At 68.3% G+C, this 20,530-nt stretch overlaps 4 protein-coding genes across 7 annotated transcripts in view; all 4 read right to left on the bottom strand.

The window, feature by feature from the left end:
* LOC115602533 (sodium/potassium-transporting ATPase subunit alpha-2) overlaps nucleotides 1-640 on the bottom strand; it is a 33,997-nt gene extending 33,357 nt beyond the window's left edge. Inside the window, exon 1 of the mRNA XM_030473713.1 lies at nucleotides 623-640. Coding sequence (XP_030329573.1) covers nucleotides 623-640 — 18 coding nt within the window. The remainder of the gene's footprint in view (nucleotides 1-622) is intronic.
* USF1 (upstream transcription factor 1) lies at nucleotides 379-4,232 on the bottom strand. 4 transcript variants are annotated; one of them, XM_030474015.1, is made up of 11 exons: nucleotides 4,136-4,232; nucleotides 3,295-3,361; nucleotides 3,137-3,186; nucleotides 2,593-2,711; nucleotides 2,401-2,502; nucleotides 2,124-2,316; nucleotides 1,939-2,026; nucleotides 1,674-1,732; nucleotides 1,172-1,266; nucleotides 954-1,082; nucleotides 379-837 (listed from the first exon to the last, which is right to left on the bottom strand). In XM_030474015.1, exons 2-11 carry the CDS (start codon nucleotides 3,300-3,302, stop codon nucleotides 748-750), a joined length of 933 nt encoding a protein of 310 aa, XP_030329875.1. In that variant the 5' UTR covers nucleotides 3,303-3,361; nucleotides 4,136-4,232; the 3' UTR covers nucleotides 379-747. The 4 variants fall into 4 exon arrangements, with proteins under 4 accessions (XP_030329875.1, XP_030329873.1, XP_030329874.1 ...); XM_030474013.1 differs by having other exon boundaries at nucleotides 1,674-1,795; nucleotides 4,136-4,207; XM_030474014.1 differs by having other exon boundaries at nucleotides 1,674-1,795; nucleotides 2,593-2,705; nucleotides 4,136-4,207.
* Nucleotides 4,233-4,385: 153 nt separating this feature from the next.
* Nucleotides 4,386-11,103, bottom strand: ARHGAP30 (Rho GTPase activating protein 30). Its single transcript, XM_030473712.1, has 11 exons — nucleotides 10,974-11,103; nucleotides 10,677-10,779; nucleotides 9,358-9,502; nucleotides 7,898-7,980; nucleotides 7,717-7,824; nucleotides 7,521-7,648; nucleotides 7,291-7,438; nucleotides 7,093-7,193; nucleotides 6,923-7,000; nucleotides 6,300-6,829; nucleotides 4,386-5,597 (listed from the first exon to the last, which is right to left on the bottom strand). The coding sequence occupies exons 1-11, from the start codon at nucleotides 11,065-11,067 to the stop codon at nucleotides 4,386-4,388; spliced, it is 2,730 nt and encodes a 909-aa protein (XP_030329572.1). The 5' UTR covers nucleotides 11,068-11,103.
* Nucleotides 11,104-12,358: 1,255 nt separating this feature from the next.
* NECTIN4 (nectin cell adhesion molecule 4) lies at nucleotides 12,359-18,084 on the bottom strand. Its single transcript, XM_030473711.1, has 9 exons — nucleotides 18,009-18,084; nucleotides 17,548-17,898; nucleotides 16,416-16,706; nucleotides 15,659-15,773; nucleotides 14,792-14,955; nucleotides 13,982-14,129; nucleotides 13,813-13,891; nucleotides 13,247-13,351; nucleotides 12,359-12,655 (listed from the first exon to the last, which is right to left on the bottom strand). Exons 1-9 carry the CDS (start codon nucleotides 18,082-18,084, stop codon nucleotides 12,407-12,409), a joined length of 1,578 nt encoding a protein of 525 aa, XP_030329571.1. The 3' UTR covers nucleotides 12,359-12,406.
* Between the last annotated feature and the right edge of the window lie 2,446 nt (nucleotides 18,085-20,530).

Here is a 20,530-nt window from a genome sequence, read left to right as displayed (position 1 = left end):
GGTGCTCGTGAGGGAGGCTTCCATGGTGCCAGAGCGAGTCCCCTGTGCTGGGAGGGGTTCAATGGTGTGAGGGTTCATGAGGGCTGCACGGGCGGCGCTCATATGGCCGATTGGGGTGCTCCCATGGGTGCTGGGGGGGGGAGGGGAATCAGCCGCGGGGCCTGGAAAAACAAATCACTATTTTTATTTATTTTTTGCTTTTTTTTTCTTTAAATTCAGAGAGAGTTTTAAAAAAAAAACCCGTCTGGCCCCGGGGGGGGGCGGGGCAGCCGCAGCGGGGGGGGAGGGGAAGGGGGGCAGGGGAGGGGGACACGGACCCGGGGGGGGGGAGGCAGCCGCAGCGGCGGGGGAAGGGGGGACACACACACGGACCCGGGGCCCCCAACACCACCCGGGAGGGGGTGTCCCGTGGGGGGGGGACGGGGACGTCACGGGCGCAGGCGGGGGGGGGGGCAGGCAGTGCTGGGGGGGGGATTTGGGGGGGTTAAAGGGGGGGGGGGGGCGCCGCCTGGCCGAGAGCGTGTGCACGAAGCGCGGGGGGGAATTGGGGACACATGAAAATTTTGGGTGGGGGGGGGGGGGTGTCAACAGGGGGACACGGTCGGGGGGGACACACACAAACCAAAGGGGAGGGTCTCATGTCACGCCGGGGGTTGGGGGGTGGGGGGGTGCTGGATGCCGGGGGGGGGGGGGTGGTGGGTTGCAGGGGGGGGTGTCCCCGTGTCCCCCCCCCCGTCCCGCTGTCCATCAGTGGGTGTCGTTCTTGATGACGATCTCGACGCCGTGCTGGCGGAGCTGCGCCCGCAGGATCAGGTTCTTGTTCTTCAGGTCCTCAACCTGCCACCGGGATGGGGACACCCATGGAAAGACGTGGGGGGGCCTCAGGGCCAGTATGGACCCCCCCACACCCCCAAAAACGACCCAAATCCCACCCCCCCCCCCCAGCCCCTCACCTGCTGCCGCAAGACCTCGTTGTCCATCTGGAGCTGGTCGAGGCCCTGCAGCTCCTCGGAGAGGCGGTGGTTGCTCTGCCGCAGCTCCTGGATGTAGTCGCAGGCTTTGGACAGGATCCCTCCCTTGCTCTAGTGGGGAGAACAGGGGGTGAATGAGGGGCACCGGCACCCCACGGAGCCCTCCCGTCGCCCCACAGCGCCGCGGGGGGGGTCCGGACCTGCCCTGACTTGGTGTTCTCCATGGAGCAGTCGGGGATGATCTTGGAGAGCTGCACGATCCAGTTGTTGATCTTGTCCCTGCGCCGGCGCTCCACTGCCGGGGGCACGGAGGGGTTTTGGGGGGCAGCACTGCCCTGAGACCCCCAGTGAGCCCCCCCCACACCCCAAACCCTCCCCCCCCTGCAGGGCTGGGGGTCACTGTCACTGGTTGCGCTGTACCCGGCCCCCGGGGGGTGGCAGAATGGGCCCGGTTTGGGTCAAACCAACATCTTTTTGGGTGCTCTGGGGGCTCCCCAAGTTTAATGCTCTGAGCTCCGGCGCTTCCCCTCCTCAGAGCTCCCCCAAAGGAGGTTTTAACAAAGCTTTGGGGTGTCTCCTTAGAGCTTTTCCATCGAGGAACGGGGAACAGGCAGCGGTAACCCCGGGCTGGCTGTTATCCCGCACCGGCTCCCGCCATCCCGCACCGGACACGGGATGCTCCCCCCATCCCGCTGCCGGTACCTTCGTTGTGCTGCGCCCGGCGCTTCTCGTCCCGGGTGGCTCGTGGCGCCTCCGACTTCCTGGGGGAACACCGGCGGCGTCGGTCCCGGTGATCCCGGTGAGGATCCGGCTCCATCCCAGCCCTCCCCATGCCGGCATGGGGGATGGATCGGGGTGATCCAGCCCGCTCCGAAAGCACCAGAGCATCCCCCAGCCACGTGCCAGGGGATCCAGGGGGGGATCCGAAGGGAATACAGGGGGGGTGCAGGGGGGACCCGGTACTCACGGGGAGTAGGGGTGGGCACGGGGGGCAATGGACCTCTGCGGGCCCCCCTGCAGCACCTCCTGCGGCGACATCATCACAAAGAACTGCCCTAAAGGACCCAAACCACCCCAGGATGAAGCGAGGAGCACCCCAAAATGGGCCATGACACCCCCCCGTGTCCCCTCCCAGGACACCCCATGCCGTACCCGTAGGGGTCGGCTGCCCCAGGAGGGCCTCCGAGTTCTGCGTGGTGACGACGGCGGTGGCCGTGGTGCCCGCGCCGGCCGAGGTGCTGGTGTCGGCCACAGCCGTGGTGGGGAAGTAGGTGTAGTGGGTCTCGGTGGCCGTGGCCTCCGTCTCCACCGCATCCTCGCTGGTGAAGGCGCCCTGGATGACGGCCTGCAGCATGGGAGCACAGCGGGGCCGCGGTGGGCCGGGGCACCGGGCAGGGTCCCCGCGCCGGGCACCGCCACCGGCACCCACCTGTGTCATGGACTGGGTGGCCGGGTAGCCGCTGATGGCGCTGGTGCCCTCCGTCTGCCCGTCCAGCTGCCCGTCCGCCACTTGGATCACCCTGTACATCACCTACCGAGAGCGCGGCGGCTGCGGGGACCTGCCGGCGCCCCCCCCGGCCCCGTGCCCCCGGTTGCCCCCGCGGCGGGGGGGGCTGCGTACCTGCGTCCCGCCGTTCTCCGTGCGAAACACATACTTGATGTTGGGGTCGGGGAAGGTGGCCGCGGACTGGATGCTGGCAATGGCGACGCTGGTGGGATCCTCCCCTGTGGCCACTGCACCTTAAGGCAAGAAGAAGGTTTGGGGAGGCACTGGCGCGGGTTATCCGAGGAATGGGGATGCTCCATCCCGGGCAGGGTTCAAGGCCAGGCTGGATGAGGCCTGGAGCAACCTGCTCTAGCGGAAGGTGTCCCTGCCCGTGGCAGGGGTTGGGATGAGCTTTAAGGTCCCTTTATCCCAAATCATTCCATGATTCTGCCCCCCTGAGAGGGAAGGAGCCAGGGCAAAGGGTCCCGGTGGTGCTGGGGGTGACCTCAGAGCTGTCCCCTCACTCGCAGGGACAAGGACGGGGGCCGGTGTTAAGCGCCTCCAGCCACATGGTGCCTTCTACTGGTGCTAAACTGGGCATGGCCGGGGCTAAACCGTGGCAGCCTGAGCCCAAACCCCCCCATAACCCCCCCATAGCCCAGAGGGGGTCCCCACTCACCTTCCTGGATCTGCACCGTTCCCTCTTCCGTCTCGGCTGCTTTCTGCTGCCTGCGGGGGGGGGGGTGTGCAGCGGGTCAGGGACCCCCATAGCCCATTGCTGGGGACCCCCATGTGTCACCCCCCCCGGACAGCCCCCCCCCGGGCCTCTGGTCTCACCCCTTCATCGCTCCGCTCCGACGGGCATCCGCGGGGCAGACGCAGAGGAGGCTCCGGCTTCACAGCCCTGCGGGGGCAGAGGCGGCGGCTCAGCCGGGGCCGGCCCTTCCCCATCACCATCATCATCATCATCATCCTCCTCCCGCTGTCACCGGCACGGAGCCGCGGTGGGACGGCCCCGGCTGTACCAGCAGCACCGGGCATGCACCGGGCACCACCCGCGCCCCCGGGCACCGCTCTGGGCCGGCCCCGTTTCACATTCGTGCCCCGGTCGCCACCGGTTGCCCCCCACCACATCCCCGTTTCGGTCCGGAGGTGCCGGGTCACGGCCGCGGTGCCGCCCCGCCGCGACCCCCGTTCCTTTGTCCCGGTTGCGGAGCCGGGAGCGGGGGTACCGCGATGGGGGGGGGGTCCGCACCGCTCCCCCCGCGGGTTGAGCCCCGTGTCACCCCGCGGGCCCGGCGCTCGGTGCCCCCCTCGAGCGGGTCCAGCGCCCGCCGGGCCCGCTGCGGGCTCAGAACCGGGGTGTCAGGGCCGGGGGAGCGGCGCCGGCGGTGACAGGCGCGGGGGGGGCGCGGCCGCGGCCCGGGGGCAGGTGACAGGGCCCGGGGGGGGCGGCAGGACCCGGGACCCGGAGCACGGAGCGGGGGGGGAGGGACGCGCCCCGCCGGCAGCGCTTGGGCCGCGGCTGGGCCCCGCACCCCGCGGCCGGGCCCGGCCCCGCGGCCCCGCGGGCGGGGAAGGGGGGGGCGGAGGGGGGGGTGTCGGCCCGTCCCGGTGCGTCCCGCCCCCGGCGCGGTCCCGGCCCGGTCCCGGCGCCCCCGCCCGTCCCCGCCGGTACCTGTCCGCGCCGGGCCGCCCTGCGCGCGCTCGGCCCCTTGTCTCGCCATGGAGCCCCGCACATGCGCACGGCGCCGCCGCGCCGCCATCGCGGGCCCGGGCGGAAGCGGCGCCGGTGCCCGCCCCCCCTTCACGCCTCCCCCGCCGCCATCTTGGGGCCGGGGGCGCGGCGCAGCCGCCATCTTGGGGCCGGGCAACGGCGCCATCTCAGCGCGCGCGGCCCCGGCGGACGCCATCTTAGACGGCGAAGCTCAGCGCTTCCGCCCGGCGCCATCTTGAATGAGGGCGGCGCCATCTTGGAACCGGGCACCCTCCCTCCCCGCCGCTCCCCGCGCCCCGCCCGGGGGAACCGGCGGCGCTCCCGGTGCCGGCCACGCACGGGAGGAACCCCCCGCCCGGCCCCTGTCCCCGGCCCGGCCCGGGGACCCGCCGCCCCGCAGCTCCCGGAGGCCGTCGCGGGCGCCGCCATGTTGTGCTGAAGGAGGCCGCAGCGGTAGACAAAGCCCAGCGCCTTTATTGCCCCGCGGCCCCGCGCTCCGCCCCGGGGCTCTCCGCTCGCCGCGGGCACGGCCGGTTCCCCGCCGGCGCCTCGGGCAGCGCCGCGCAGCTGCGGGGCCGGTGCTGCGGCCGCAGCGGGCCGTGTGGCCGGGCAGCGCCGCGGCGGCGGGCAGCGGCTCCCCGCCGCAGTACGTCTGGATCCTGCGCACCGGGGCCCGGCCCGGCGGCTGCTCCGCCTCGAGGGACGCGCTGCCGCCGGCCCGCCAGCCCGCCCGCCTCAGCGCGGCGCCGGGGGCGCGGGCCGGCCCCTCCGGTGGTTGCCGCCGCCGCCGCCGCCGCCTCCTGCTCCCCCGCGGGGCCCGGCGGACGCGGGCGAACTGCGGCTTGGGCGGCACGACGGGCACGGAGCGCGCCTGCAGCACGGGCGCGGCGCGGGTGGCCAGGCGCAGCACGGCCGCGGGCTCGGGCAGCACCGGCGCGCCGGGAGCCGGGCTGGGGGGCGCGGGGGACGAGGGGACCGGAGGCTCCGCCGCTGACCGAGGGGACCCCGGGGCGCGGGGACCGGGGCCGGCTCCGTCCTCTTCGATGTCCTCGTCCGATGTGTCGGGAGCCGGCCCCGCTCCCGCGCAGCCGGGGTCAGTTCTGGCACCGTCCTCCCCGCTGCCCGGTGCCCCCCGCTCTGCCCGCGCCCCCGTAGGCTCCCCGGGGTGCTCCGCATCACCCGGAGCACCCTCCTCTGCGGCGCCGGGTCGGGCCGGTACCGGGCTCCCGGGGGTGTCCGGGGCCGAGCCCGCGCCGGGGGGCTCCAGCGCTGCCACCAGCGGGCTCAGCTCGTCGTGGGCGCTCAGGAACATGTCGTCCGAGTCGGTGTCGTCGGCGTCGGGCGCCATGAAGAACATCTCCTCGTCCATGCACTCCTCGATGGACAAGTAGCTGCCGGACGGCTCAGAGCGGGGCTCCGCCGGCTGCGGACAGGGACGGGGACAGGGCGAGGGTGACACCGGGGACCCCCCAGCACTGGGGTGGGAAGGGACGGTGCTACCCTGTCCCTTCCATCCCATCGCTGCCCTCGTGATCACAGCCCTGTTCCTTCCATCCCATTCCATCCGATCCATGCCCATCCTTGTCTCTTCCATCCCTATCTTCTCCCCTCCATCCCATCCCTGTCCTTTCCATTCCATCCCTACTGTGCCCGTGATATCCCATCCCATCCCTGTTCTCTTCATGCTCTTCCCTCTCCCATCCAGTTCCCATCCCCTCCATCCCTTCCCGTTCTCTCCATACCTACTGTGTCCTTCCTATCCCATCCTGTCCCTGTTCCCTTCATGCTCTTCCCGGTCCCTTCTATCCAATTCCCATTCCCTCCATCCCACCCATATGCCCTCCATCCCCGCTGTGTCCATCCCACCCCAGTCCCCTCCGTGATCATCCCTGTCCCATCCAATTCCCATCTCCTCCATCCCATCCCTGTGCCCTTCATCCCACTATGTCCATCCCATCCCATCCCTGTCCCACCCAATTCCCATCCCCTCCATCCCATCCCAATCCCCTCCATCTTTACCCTTTTCCCTCCATCCCCACCACGTCCCCCCCATCCCATCCCACCCCATCCTGTCCCTCTGCCTCCACATTCCCACCCCATTCCCGAGGCCGGTGCTGCCGCTCACGTTCATGAACCCGCTCTCCATCCCGTCCTCGGTGGCCGCCAGCCCCTCGCCCTCACCCGCGGGGCCGGTGCCCGGCGGCAGCTCCCGGTCCCCCGGTTCCCCGTCCCCGGCGCCCTCCAGCCACGGCTCGGGGCTGTCCAGGAAGGCGAAGGAGTCCCGGAGCTCCATGGAGAGGCGGCTGCCGGCCGCGGGGGACGGGGGCACCGGGCCCGGGGCGTCCCCCCCGGTGTCCCGCTGCGGGTCGGGGGCGCCGGTGCCCAGCACCGGGCAGGGCAGCCCCCGCGTCAGGCGGGACAGGTTGGGCGTGATGTGCAGGGGGACGGTGACGCCGAAGGGGCCGGAGATGTGGACCCCGATGCACTTCTCGGCGCGGCTGCGCCCGGCCCGGGGGGTGCTGGGCTCGGAGCGGGCGCTGCCGTCGCCCTGCGGCTCCTCCCGGCCCTCGCCCGGCTCCCGGCAGCGCCCCGGCGGCACCGGGCACGCGTCGAAGCTCTCCCGGCGCTGCGGCAGCTCGCCCGGAGCGGGGTCCCCTGCGCCCGGTGGGGCACGGTCAGGCTTGTCCATCCCGTCCCATCCCATCCCGCTCCATCCCCACGCTCCCAGCGCACGGCGCATCCTCTCACCATCGCCGGCGGAGGGGACGGCGCTGAGCGAGTCCATGCTCTTGGCCGGCCGCAGGCCCCTTGTGCCACCCTTGTCCTCTGGGGTGAGGAAGGAGAAAGGGGGATGTCCCCAAGCCCCACGTCCCCAGGGAATGGGGTCCCTCCTCTTGGGGGACAGCGGCGGGTCCCACCTTTCTCCTCCAGCGCCTTCATCTTGCGCTTGGCCTCGTGGCTGGAGCGGCCGAGGTGGAAGATGGATCTCCACTTCTTGGCCTTGAGGGAGCCCTTCCTCCTGCGGGAGCGGGGCGCGCTCGTGTGCGTGCACGAGGACACGCGTGTGCACGAGGACACGCGTGTGTCCCCGGGGGGGGGGGGGGGTCAGGTCCCACCTGTGGTCGCTGCTGAGCTCGATGATGGTGTGGTAGGGCCGGATCGGGGGGGGCCCATCGCCCTGGCTCAGTGCCGCCGGCACATGATATGGTGGCGGCTGCCCCCCCCCTGCCAGCAGCAGGGACCGGCGGGGGCTCTCGGCTGCTGCTGCCACCAGAACGGGGGGTCAGGGTGCCAATGGGACCCCCCCCACACCACCCACCCCCCCCTCCCGGCCCATAGGACATACCCTGGAGGGGAGCGTCCCCAAAGAGCTGCTCAACATGGGTGAGGATGAACTCGACCACGATGGACTGGACGCGCACCTCCATGAACGCCGCCGTGCCGTTGAACCCCGACGTCTCGATGTCCTTGGACCTGCCGTGTCCTTGCGGTCACCCCCTGTCCCCGTCCCTGTCCCCGTCCCCGCGCCGGTCCCCGCTCACCGCAGCAGGTTGGGGGCCCACACGATGGCCAGGTTCCTGGCGTGCATGTTGGTCTGGCTGCTGTGGGCCGCCATGCGCAGGAGGTGCCGCATCAGGAACTCCAGGGTCCTGCGGCACCGGGTGCGTCAGGGCCGGCGGCACCCCCGGGTGGCACCGGGTCCCACACATCACCCCCCTTTACCTGTAGTGGGGCACCGGCAGCTCCTTCAGCACCTCCTTGATCTTCACCAAGCGAGCTTCTTCCATCTGGATGGCCACCGCGTCCTGGCGGGGACCGGGACTGGGTGACCAAGTGCCACCTCTTGGGTTGGGGGCAGGTTGTGGTGACCAAGTGCCACCTCTTGGGGACAGGTTGTGGTGACCAAGTGCCACCTCTTGGGGACAGGTTGAGGTGACCAAGTGCCACCTCTTGGGTTGGGACAGGTTGAGGTGACCAAGTGCCACCTCTTGGGGTTGGGGACAGGTTGAGGTGACCAAGTGCCACCTCTTGGGGTTGGGGGCATGTGGTGATCAAGTGCCACCTCTTGGGTTGGGGACAGGTTGAGGTGACCAAGTGCCACCTCTTGGGTTGGGGACAGGTTGAGGTGACCAAGTGCCACCTCTTGGGGTTGGGGGCATGTTGTGGTGATCAAGTGCCACCTCTTGGGGACAGGTTGAGGTGACCAAGTGCCACCTCTTGGGGTTGGGGGCATGTTGAGGTGACCAAGTGCCACCTCTTGGGGACAGGTTGAGGTGACCAAGTGCCACCTCTTGGGGTTGGGGACAGGTTGTGGTGACCAAGTGCCACCTCTTGGGGCTGGGGACAGGTGGTGGTGACCAAGTGCCACCTCTTGGGGACAGGTTGAGGTGACCAAGTGCCACCTCTTGGGGTTGGGGACAGGTTGAGGTGACCAAGTGCCACCTCTTGGGTTGGGGACAGGTTGTGGTGACCAAGTGCCACCTCTTGGGGCTGGGGACAGGTGGTGGTGACCAAGTGCCACCTCTTGGGGACAGGTTGAGGTGACCAAGTGCCACCTCTTGGGGTTGGGGACAGGTTGAGGTGACCAAGTGCCACCTCTTGGGTTGGGACAGGTTGTGGTGACCAAGTGCCACCACTTGGGGTTGGGGACAGGTTGAGGTGACCAAGTGCCACCTCTTGGGCTGAGACAGGTTGAGGTGACCAAGTGCCACCTCTTGGGGTTGGGGACAGGTTGAGGTGACCAAGTGCCACCTCTTGGGTTGGGGACAGGTTGAGGTGACCAAGTGCCACCACTTGGGGTTGGGGACAGGTTGAGGTGACCAAGTGCCACCTCTTGGGTTGGGGACAGGTTGAGGTGACCAAGTGCCACCTCTTGGGGTTGGGGACAGGTTGAGGTGACCAAGTGCCACCTCTTGGGCTGAGACAGGTTGAGGTGACCAAGTGCCACCTCTTGGGGTTGGGGGCATGTTGAGGTGACCAAGTGCCACCTCTTGGGGTTGGGGGCATGTGGTGATCAAGTGCCACCTCTTGGGGTTGGGGACAGGTTGTGGTGACCAAGTGCCACCTCTTGGGGTTGGGGGCATGTTGAGGTGACCAAGTGCCACCTCTTGGGGTTGGGGGCATGTTGTGGTGATCAAGTGCCACCTCTTGGGGTTGGGGACAGGTTGGGGACACGTTCTCACAGCGAACTTGTGGTAGAGCTGGTAGGTGAGCAGCGGGTTGGGCAGCTCCCGGCAATAGGCTTTGCACAGGGAGCTCACGCAGTGGATGTCCTGCAGGTAAATGTCCCTGCGCAGGTCGGGGCAGCGCTCGCTCTCGAACTCCTGCCTGCGATGGGATGGGAACGGGATGGGAACGGGATGGGAATGATGGGATCCCGCTCCCCGGCTGCGCTGGGACATTCCCAGCGTGTCCCAAGGGCTGTTGTGGTTCCCGGGGACCAGGCACAGCCCCGATGGGCGGGAGCTGGGGTGGGTTGGTCAGGCGGGGCCTGGGGGGATGCTGGGGGTGAGGGGACACCGGGAATGGCGGGGAATGGGGGATGCTGGGAATGGGGCATGGCAGGGTCGGGGGATGCTGGGGATACGGGGGATGGGGGATGCTGGGAATGGGGCATGGCAGGGTCGGGGGATGCTGGGGATACGGGGGATGGGAGCTGATGGGGATACAGGGGATGGGGGATGTCGGGGACACTGGGGCTATGGGGTGTTGGGGCCATTGCGGGCACAGGGGATGCGCCGGCACCAGGCTCTTGGGAACACGGGGAAAGGGGAGAAGTGAAAGCCCTGGAGCCGGTGGGGGCGGGAGGAAGGGAGGGAGATGGGAATTGAACAGGGAGAAGGAAGGAGGGGAAGGGCCGGAGCTGGAGCTGCGGGATGGGAGGGACAGGCCATGGGGGTGGGTCCGGGGCTGGCTCCTGAGCTGGCCCCATCCTAATCCTTGTCATCATCCCCATCGCCCTCCCACTGCGTTCCCGCTTGCTCCCGTCGCATCCCACCAACATCCCATCTGGTCCCATGTCCCCGTTTCCCTCCCTCCTGCTCCCATCTCCATCCCATTCCTGTCTTCCTCCTGTTTGATCCTGTCCAGTCTCCGGCTCCATCCTGGCTCCCTCCGATCTCCATCCCTTTATCTTCATCCTTTCTCCCTCATCTCCATCCCAACTGCTCCAGCTCCATCCCATCATCTTCATCCCATCTCTTCCTGTTTCCACCATCTCCATGTTTTCTCCATCATCTTCATCCCATCTGCTCTTGTCTCCAGCTCCATCCTTTCTCCATCATCTCCATCCCAACTGCTCCAGCTCCATCCCATCCACTCCTGTCCCCATCATCTTCATCCCATCTCTTCCTGTCTCCATCATCTTCATGTTTTCTCCATCATCTCCATCCCATCTGCTCTTGTCTCCGGCTCCATCCTTTCCTCATCACCTCAATCCTTTCTCCACTCTCTCCACCTCCATCCCACCCGCTCCATCCCCATCCCACCCGGCCCCGCTCACCGCAGCCGCTGGATGTTGGAGGACACCCCGGAGAGCCGGTAGATCCCATCCACCACCCCGTGCTGCTCCACGAACTCGGTGCAGCTCCTCAGCACCTGCGGCACTGGGGGTGCGAGCGCCGGGTCCCGTCACCCCCCGGAGCCTCCGGGGGTGCCCGTCCCCAACCCCGGCCCCTCCGGGACCCCCAAACCTCAGAGGGGCCTCACAGGAAGCTCCCGGTCGCGGCGCTGCTCGAGCACCGGTGACGCAACCGCGGCGAGACCTGGCCCCGGTGCGGCCGGTGCCCCCCGCACTCACCGTCCTGCCCCGAGCGCTGCAGCAGCTGCAGGAGGTCGCAGCCGAACACCCGCTCGCGGGCACCGCCCTTGCGCCTCGCCTTGTGCCGCGACATGGCGGCGCCTCAGCCCCTGCCCATGGCCGGCACCGGCGCCGCGCCCGGGGCGCAGCGGGCGGAAGCGCCCGGGGAGGAAGTGCCGGGGCCGGGGGAGCCGCGAGGCCTCTGGTGGCTCCGGGGCGCAGCAGGAAGGTGGCGGCCGCCCGCGAGGCGCTTCCTGCTCCCGGCACCTCCAAACCGCAGCCGACGCTCACAAGAGCTCACCAGTGCTCACAAGCGCTCACCGGCGCCCGTGCACCCGCGCCAACGCTCGGGTGCGCTTGTACACGCTCAGTTGTGCTCTGGCACCCGCCGGGATGCGCTCGTCCGTGCGATGGGGTCGCTTGTGCACGCGTGTGCACACGCTCCTGCGCGCTCACACGTGCGCTTGTGCGAGCTCGGGCACACTCGGATGTGTGCCGGGACATCCGTGTGCGCGCTCCCGCGGGCTCCGTGCGCTCCAGCGCGCTCGTGAACGCTCACACACGCTTGTACGAGCTCAGGTGGGCACCGCGGTGCGCTCGGCCGTGTGCTGTCGTGCACGCTTGTGAGCGCTTGCACGCGCTCCGCGTCCTCGTGCACACTTGTAGCAGCTCGGGCGTGCTCCAGGGTGCGCGCAGCCACGGGCCAGGGCGCGCTTGTGCACGCTCGGGAATGCTTGTGAGCAATTGTGCACGCTCGGAGGAGCTCCGCCATCCTTGCACGCGCTTGTGCACGCCCCGCCGTACTCGTGTGCCCCTCAGCAGCACACGGGTGCCCGGGAGGCCCCCCTCGCACACGCACCGGACACGGGGTCCCAGGGCCCACGGGGGTTTATTTACAAGCGGGGCCGCAGCAGCTTGGGGGGCCCCGTCCTATACAGGGTCTGTACACGGGGACACGCGTCCCGGGGACCCCCATCACCAGCCCCACGCATGGGGGGGCCCCACCGGAGGCTGCCGAGGGAGGTTCTGGGAGGGGTTGTTTGGGGGGTCCGGGTTGAAGGGGGGGGGGGGGGAGAGGGGACAGAAGCGTCCCAAGTGCCACCCGCGAAGCGCGTCCCGAGCGGGGGCAGCCGCGGGCAGGAGCCGGCCCAGAGTCCGAGGGGGGGGTTTGGGGGGGCCGGGGGGCTCCTGCCCCTGTCCTTGGGGTGTCCCCACGCCCGGGGCGGGGGGGGGCCGGTGCTGCCGTCACCTCCTCGGCCCCCGGCGCTGTCCCCGGCGCTGTGCCCGCAGCCAGGGGGCGCCGGAGCCGCGCACGGAGCGTGTCCCTCACCCTGTGCCCGCAGCAGGGTGACACTCGGGGGGGGGGGGGACGGACGGGGGGGGTCCCTTCGGGGGTGTCGTCGTCGTCGTCCCCCCCCTCCAGCCCCACCGGCTCACACGAGGTGCCCGCGGCCGTTGATGTAGATGCCGTTGGTGGTGGGCTTGGCCTGGAGCATCCCGTTCTCCTGCACGAAGTGGGTCATGGCCTGTTTGATGGGGTCCTCGCCGCCGCCGCCGCCGCCGCCCTCCTCCTCCTCCTCCTTGGGCTCCTTCCCCGGCGGCGCCGCCGGGACCTCGGTCTGTGTCTCGATCTCCCGCACGGTCGAGAGCGTCGAGTAACTGCGGCCCTCGGGCTCCTCGCTCTGCGGATGGGGGACACGTCGGGGGGGTGCACGCTCAAAGTGGGGTTCACACGTGTGCAAGAGGGGATTGCACAGGCAGAAGGGGTTTAAACGCCAAGGGGAAGGGTTTGCACATGTGAAAGGGGGTTGCACACATGAAAGGGGGTTGCACACGTGAAAAGGGGGTGCACATGTGGACGGCAGTTGCACCTATGGAAGAAGGGGGGGCTTGCACTCGTGGAGGGGTGTTGCACGTGTGCAAGGGGGTGTTGCACATGCAAAGAGGGGTTTGTACAGGCAGGAGGGGTTTGTACAGGCAGGAGGGGTTTGTACAGGCAGAAGGGGTTTGTACAGGCAGGAGGGGTTTGTACAGGCAGAAGGGGTTTAAATCCAAAGGGGGGGTTTGCACCCATGAAAAGGGGTTGTACGTGTGCAAGCTGGGGGGTGCACCCATGGTGGAGGTGCAGGACACGCTCTGACAGCTGCAGCCCTGGGCTGGGTGAGGGGCTGAGCTGGGACCCCCATAACCCCACATAACTCCCCATAGCCCCCCATAACCCCCCACAGGCCCCATGGTCCCCCATAGACCCCCATGCCCCCCCCAGCGCTCACCATGGCGGAGCAGATGCTGGTGCCGCGCAGGCTGTCCCCCCGCAGGCTGTCCCCCCGCAGGCTGCCCTGGCGGCTCTCTGCCCGCAGCTGCAGCGTCTCCTCCAGCTGCAACAGCCCCGTGAGACCCGGCACCCCATGGACCAGCCCCACGGACACCCCACGGACCGGCCTCACGGACACCCCATGGACTGGCCCCACGGACGCCTCATTCCCTGCTTCTCCTCCTTGAACACCCCCAACCCAGCCCCCTGGGTCCCCCAGCACCCATTGCCCCAGTGACCCCATCACCCAGAGCACCCCAAGAACCCCTCCCTTGGGCACGCAACTACCCATCATCCCCAAAACCCATCACCCAAAGTGCCCCCAGACTCAATTCCTCGTGCGCCCCAACACCCATCACCTTAAGAACCCCAAGATCCACTTCCTTGGGTACCTCACTATACAGGGGACCCCAAGATCCCTCCCTTGGGCACACCAAAACCCATCACCCAAAGTGCCCCCAGACTCAATTCCTTGGGTCCCCCCCCACCATGACCCGGAGCCCCCCCGAGCCCCCCACCCGTCACCTGGGTGCGCGTGTCGGTGCTGTGGCTCGAGTGCAGGCGGCGGATGGAGTTCTCCCGGGTGAGCGTCAGCTCTTCCTCACTGGAGACACGGGGGGGGACGCTCAGCACCGGCCCCCCATATCCCCCCATGTCCCCCCCATGTCCCCCCGCACCCGTCCCCAGCTCTTACTACTTCTCGGAGATGCGCTTGGTCTTGCGCTTGTGGTAGAGGGTCATGACGACGACGACGACGACGAGGACACAGAGCAGGACGGCGGCGATGACACCCACCACCACCACCGAGGCCGAGACCAGGTCCACCTTCCGCACCTCATCGTCTGCGGGACAGCCGCGGGTGGGAGAAGATGGGAGGTGGTTGGAGAGATGGGAACATGAATGGATGGAGCATCCGTGGATGGATGAGTCCATGGGTGGATGGATGGATGGACGGATAAATCCATCCATGGAGAGAGGGATGGATGAGTAGATGCACCCATGGATGGATGGGAGGATGGATGGGAGGATGGAGGGATGGATGGATGGATGGATGGATGGATGGATGGATGGATGGATGGATGGACGAATATGTGAATGGATGGACAAGCTGATGGATGGATGAGTCCATGGATGGATGAGCAGATGGGTCCATCCATGGACAGATGAATGGAGGAGCTTATGGATGCATCCATGGATGGATGGATGGATGGATGGGTTGGCTGATGGCCAAGTAAATGGACGGATGGGAAGGTGGATGGATGGGAAGGTGGACGAACAACGGGTGGAGAGATGGATGGAAAATGAGAGGTGTCAGAAGGATGGATGAACAGAAGGATGGATGGACAGAGAGATGAGTAGACAGATGAATGAGTGGACGGATGGGAGGTGAGTACACGCATGAGTAAACGGGTGGGTGGATGAGTAGACGGGTGAGCAGCCGGATGGGTGGGTGAGGGACAGACGGGTGGGAAAGGGAGGGGACAGCCGGCCGAGGGGCACCCACCGGCCGCTCTGCTCCTGATGCTGACGTTGGCTCGTGCCTCCTTGGCGGCCACGCGGTTGGACACGCGGCAAATGTAATCCCCGGCATCAGCCGCCGCGAGCGGCCGCTGGAAGATGAGGGTGTCCCCCTTCACCCGCACACCGGCGGGCAGCGGCGCGTCCAGCCTGCGGCACCCCGGCACCGTCAGCACCGGTGGCACCGGCACCGTCAGCCCCAGCACCATCAGCGCCGGTGGCACCAGCACCCCCGTGAGCCCGCGGCGTGCCCGGGCGGCGCAGGGCGGTGCTGCCGCCATCAAAGCCGGGGCTGCCGGTTCCCACGGCTGACGCCCTGCCCCGGCCCCGGCCGGGCTTGTCCGGGCACCGCACCAGCAGCCGCCGCCGCGGCGCTCGGCAGCGGCGCGGGCACGGGCACGCCTGGGCAGGGCACGGCAGCGGGGACACGGCCAGGAACGGGCAGGGACATGGCAGGGACATGGGCACAAGGGACAAGGTGTGGGGACGTGGCACAGGCAGGGGGGACACAGCGGGGATACGGGACACGGCAGGGACATGGGAACGAACAGGAGACACGGCAGGGACATGGGACATGGCAGGGACATGGACACAGGGAGGGGACATGGAAGGCACATGGGACACAGTTAGGACACGACCAGGACGTGGACACAAGCAGAGGACACAACAGGGACATGGGACATGGCAGGGACACGGCACATGGGCACAAACATGGGACGTGGCAGGGACATGCCCCGGGACACCAGCATGGGGACACTGCAGGGACAGGAACGTGCTCTGGGCGCAGCGGGGACACGGACCGGTGGGATCGGGGTGACCGCGGGGGGGGGGGGGGCACAGGCGGGGTCCTCACCGCGTCCAGTTGTAGGTGGGGGGGGGGTTGCCGTCGCCCAGGCAGGTCAGCGCCGCCCCCTCCATCCCCTCCTGCCACTCCTCCGTGTGCCCCAGCACCGACGCGTCCGACAGGTCTGGGGACAGCGGCGGTGAGGGGGCGGCCCCGTGTGCCCCCCGTGCCCTCCACGGCCCAGCACCCTCCACCCCCCCACACTGCACCCCATGTCCCTCAATGTCCCCAACGGCCCTCAAAGCCCCCGTGTCTCCTATGTCCCTCAATGCACCCCATGTCCTCGATGTCCCCCACATCCTCCATGCTCCTTAATGTCCCCCATGGTCACCATATCCCCACTGCCCTCAATGTTCCCTGTGCTCTCCGCATCCCAAATGTTCCCCACGTCCTCCAGTCCTCCCCGTGCCCCCCACATCCTTCCCATGTCCTGCATGATCCTCAATGTCCCTCATATCCCCAATGCCTAGCATGTTCCCAATGCCTCCTATGTCCCCAATGCCCATCGTGTCCCCAATGCCCTCCATATCCCCAATGCCCCCCATGTCCCCAATGCCCATCGTGTCCTCAATGCCCCCCACGTCCCCAATGCCCATCGTGTCCCCAATGCCCTCCATATCCCCAATGCCCCCCATGTCCTCAGTGCCCATTGCGTCCCCAATGCCCTCCATATCCCCAATGCCCCCCATGTCCTCAGTGCCCATTGCGTCCCCAATGTCCCTCATGTCCCCAATGCCCCCCATGTCCCCAGTGCCCCAGTGCCCACAGGCGACGCTGAGGAGGTGCGTGATCCTCTTCTCGTGGCTCAGGCCGGGGTGCTCCACCACGCACGTGAGGCTCTTCCCGTTCATGCTGCGCCCGGGCACCAGGAAGAACTCGCTGGTGACAGATGCGGAGCGGGCGTGCGCCGAGCGGCGCGTGGCGTTGGTGCCGCGCACGTCGGTCTCCCAGCGCACGGAGGGCACGGGGCTGCCCTCGGCCGTGCACGAGGCCGCCAGCGTCCGGCCCTGCCCCTCCTCCAGCGGCGGCCCCGGGTTCAGGATGGGCAGCGGCGGCACTGCGGCGGCACCGGTGCGACCGTGTGACGGTGACTGCGGCCCCATGTGTCCCAGCGCCAGCAGTGCTGCGCCTCATGGACACTGCCCCACAGCCACCGCCACATTGCCCCATTGCCCCATGCCCACCACCCCACTGCCATTGCCCTGTCAACCATGTCCATTGCTCATCACCCTATTCCCACCACCCCATAGCAGTTGCCCCATTACCCTATGGCCATCACCCAATTGCCCTTTGCCCAGCACCCTACACCCATCATCCCATTGCCCTTTGCCCAGCACCCTACACCCATCACCCTACTCTTGTCACCCATTACCCTATGGCTATCACTGCATGCCCACTGCCCATCATCCAAGGACAATCACCCTATGCCCATTGCCCATCACCCTATGCCCATCACCAATCACTCCATGGCCATCACCTGTTGCCTGTCACCTCATTGCCCCTTGCCCATCACTCTATACCCGTCGGTCTGTTCTTGTCACCTATCACCCCGTGGCCATCACCCATCATCCCATGCCCATCACCCTACACCCATCACCCTATGGCCATTGCCCGTCATCCCAAGCCCATTAGCCATCACCCTATGGCCATCACCCATTGCCCGTCACCTCATTGCCCCTTGCCCATCACTCTATACCCGTCACCCATCATCCCATGCTCATCACCCATTGCCCATCACCTCATTGCCCTTTACCCATCACCCTATACCCATCGCTCTATTCTTGTCACCTATCATCCTATGGCCGTCGCCCATCATCCCACACCCATCACTCCATGCCCATTGCCCATCACCCTGTGGCTGTCACCCATGGCCCGTCACCCACGGCCCGTGCACTCACCCAGCACCTTGAGGGTGAGGCGCCCTTCGAAGCTGCCCATGGGGAAGGTGATGAGGTGGCACTCGTAGTCTCCCTCGTCGCCCTGCACCGCGTTGCGCAGGACGATGGCGCCGTCCTCCAGCGGCCCGGCCGCCCGCCGCAGCACGCGCCCGGCGTAGGGCTCCTGCACGTGCTCCCCGTGCTCCCGGTTGAGCACGGCCACCTCGGCGCTGCGCCCGGCCGGGCCCCGTTTCAGCCACGTCACCTGCACCACGTGCTCCTGCTCCTGCGCCCGGTACCGGCATGGCAGCACCACGTCCTGGCCCAGCACCGCCGTCACGCTGCGCTGCACCTCCACCACGCCGGCGCGGCCTGCGGGCACCACCGCTCGCACACGCGCCCGTGCAAGGGCACGGGCACGCTTGCACACGCTTGGGCTTACACACGCATCCGTGCAAGGACACTTGGGCACACTCACACACTTGTGCTTGCACACACCGTGCTGGTGCTCACATACACTTGTGTGCACTTGGGCTCACTTTGCACACACTTGTGCATGGTTGGGTGTACTCACAGGCAGGCACGCTTACACACACACCAGCATGCTTGTGCTTGCACACACACATGCGTGCTTGGGTGCACATGCAGACACACACACTTGGACACGTCTTTATGTGCGCTTAGGCACGCTTGCACATGTACAGGCGTGTTCATGCACGTTTAGGCACACTCCTGCGTGCTCGAGCACACTTGTACATACTTATGCACACTTGGACATGCTCATGCGTGCTCGGACGTGCTCACACACACTCGTGCAGGCTTGGAAGTGCTTGGGTGCGCTCACACGCGCTCGTCACGCCTGGGCTCATGGTCCTGCACACTCCTGCACGCTCAGGCACGCCTGGGCCAGCAGAGACGCGCGTGTACACGCTTAGGCACGCTCATGCATGTGCGGGCACACTCAGACACGCTTCCAGCCATCACTAACATCTGGGTGTGCTTGTGCACACTTAGACCCTCACACGGGCACGTCCCCCCTCGCTCGCGCACACTCGTGCGCACTCAGCGTTGCTCACACACACTTGTGAACACTCGCGCACGCCGGGGCACGCTCAGCACCGCTCACACGCGCTCGTGCACACGGGGGCACACTCAGCATCGCTTGCACACACTCGTGCACAGCGGGGCACACGCAGCCGCGCCCGCGCGGGGCCGGCGGGGCCGGGGCGTGGTGCGGGGCCCGCCCAGCGGCGCCGCGGGAAGCGGCGGGGCCGGAACAACCGGCCGGCGCGGATGCCGCGCGCTGCCGGGGCTTGCGGCCGGTTCCCACCCCCGCGGCCCCGGGGCCTCGCGCCGAGCCCCCCGCGCCGGGCCCGGCCTAATTACCCCCCGATTAGTCGCCGGGTTAATTAACTAATTGCGGCTCTCCCCGGGACGTGAGTCACGGCCGCTGCTGCCGCCGCTCGGCCTCAGTTTCCCCGGCACATGGCGATGGGCTCCGGGATGTTCTCGGGGGTCCCGGAGCTGCCGTCGGGGGAGGGGGTGTGGGGGGTGCCGGCTGCCGGTGCCGGGTGCCGGTGCCGTCGGGGCGGGTTGAGGTCCCGCCGCGGGGCGTCCCCACCCACCGGGGCCGAGCGCGTGGGAACGGAGCCGGGAACCGGCTCAACCGGCTCCCGCGGCCCCCACGCCCCGGCCGGGCTCCGCTGTGCGACCGGCACCGAGGGGGGGGGGGTGCTGGGGTGTTCCGGGGGGGTGTCCCGGAGCAGGGGTCCTGGAAGGGGGGGTGTGTGTGTGCACACGCAGCCCCATCTTCGCACCCACACGTGTGCGCTGCCCAGCGCTGCCCCTCGGCATATGCCCGCACAGGCGTGTGTGCTTCTGCCCTTTGGGGTGCACACGCGTGTGTAACCCCCCCCCAGAAACTCCCCGTGGGAGCAAACATATGTATGGACCTCCCCGGGGGGTACACACATGGGTAACCCCACACACACCCCCGGGCATACGTGAGCCCCCCCGCACTTCACACACAAGTGTCTGCCCCACACACGCGTGTGTGCACACCCCCCCAGGCCTGACGCCGGGTGATGGGCTCAGCCCCGCTCTTCGCACGAAGCCCCCGATATCCCCCCCATACCCCGAGGGGGTGAGTGACGTGGTTGAGGGGTGTGTGTGTGGGGGGTCAGCACCCCCCGGTGGTGACGTCACGCCGCGGCACCCAGCCGGTTCCCACGGGTCCGGCAGCCGCGGGGAAACTGAGGCACGGACCGGGGGGGGGGGGGAGGGCACGGACACACGGGCACGCGCGGACACACGCACAGGGGCACACGCGGACACAGGTGCGCGGAGCCGCAGGTGCACACGCGAGCGCTCACACGTACACAAACACGCGTGTGCACACGAACACACACACACATACATACGTACGCGCACATACGTGGACGCACACACACGCACAGCACTGCGTTGCACACGCGTGTGACCCCGTTCCCCCATCCCGCACTCCCCCCCGGTCCCGCACCCCCGGGCTGGTCCCTCCCCGGTGTGTCCCGTCTCCGTGTTCCCCCGTCCGTCCCCCCCAGAGTCCCGCAGCCCCGGGGCTACCGGTGCCCCCGGTTCTCGTTTCCCACCCCGGGGCAGCCGGTTCCCCTCCGCGCCCCCCGCCCCGGGGCAGCCGGTGCCCCCGCCCCGGTTCCCGGTCCCCGCCCCCGGTCCTGTCTCGCAGCCCGGAGCAGCCGGTGCTGCCGCTCTCGGTCCCCCCACCCCGGCGTCCTGCTCCCGCCCCGTGTCCCGGTCTGGGTCCCGTCCCGTCCACCCCCTCCCGATGCCGGTCGTGCCTTACCGGTGGCGGCGAGGAGGAGGAGGAGGAGGAGAGGGGGAAGGAAGGGCGTCCCGGGCCGCATCCCGCGGGGGGCCATGCGGACACCTGCGGGCTCACGGCTCTGCTCGGGCCCCGGCCAGCACCATCCGGGCCGAACCGGGCTGCACCGGGCCGAACCGAACGGGA

The sequence above is a fragment of the Strigops habroptila genome, chromosome 22, assembly GCF_004027225.2.
Source record: "Strigops habroptila isolate Jane chromosome 22, bStrHab1.2.pri, whole genome shotgun sequence".
Classification (NCBI taxonomy): domain Eukaryota; kingdom Metazoa; phylum Chordata; class Aves; order Psittaciformes; family Psittacidae; genus Strigops; species Strigops habroptila.
Note: the sequence above shows the minus strand (reverse complement) of the source record. Positions and strands in the feature narration are given on the sequence as shown.

Coding starts and splice junctions, on each gene's coding strand:
- USF1 (XM_030474013.1), bottom strand. Junction 2,503..2,592: donor CGGAGAACGGCGGGACGCAG/GTACGCAGCCCC, acceptor CGCTCTCGGTAG/GTGATGTACAGGGTGATCCA. Junction 1,267..1,673: donor CCGGGCGCAGCACAACGAAG/GTACCGGCAGCG, acceptor TGCCCCCGGCAG/TGGAGCGCCGGCGCAGGGAC.
- ARHGAP30 (XM_030473712.1), bottom strand. CDS start 11,067: ATGTCGCGGCACAAGGCGAGGCGCAAGGGCGGTGCCCGCGAGCGGGTG. Junction 7,981..9,357: donor AGCTCTACCACAAGTTCGCT/GTGAGAACGTGT, acceptor GGTCCCCGCCAG/GACGCGGTGGCCATCCAGAT. Junction 5,598..6,299: donor TGGAGAGCGGGTTCATGAAC/GTGAGCGGCAGC, acceptor CCCTGTCCGCAG/CCGGCGGAGCCCCGCTCTGA.
- NECTIN4 (XM_030473711.1), bottom strand. CDS start 18,084: ATGCACAAGTGTGTGCAAAGTGAGCCCAAGTGCACACAAGTGTATGTG. Junction 14,956..15,658: donor CCCACCTACAACTGGACGCG/GTGAGGACCCCG, acceptor GGGGTGCCGCAG/GCTGGACGCGCCGCTGCCCG. Junction 14,130..14,791: donor CATCAGGAGCAGAGCGGCCG/GTGGGTGCCCCT, acceptor GCTGTCCCGCAG/ACGATGAGGTGCGGAAGGTG.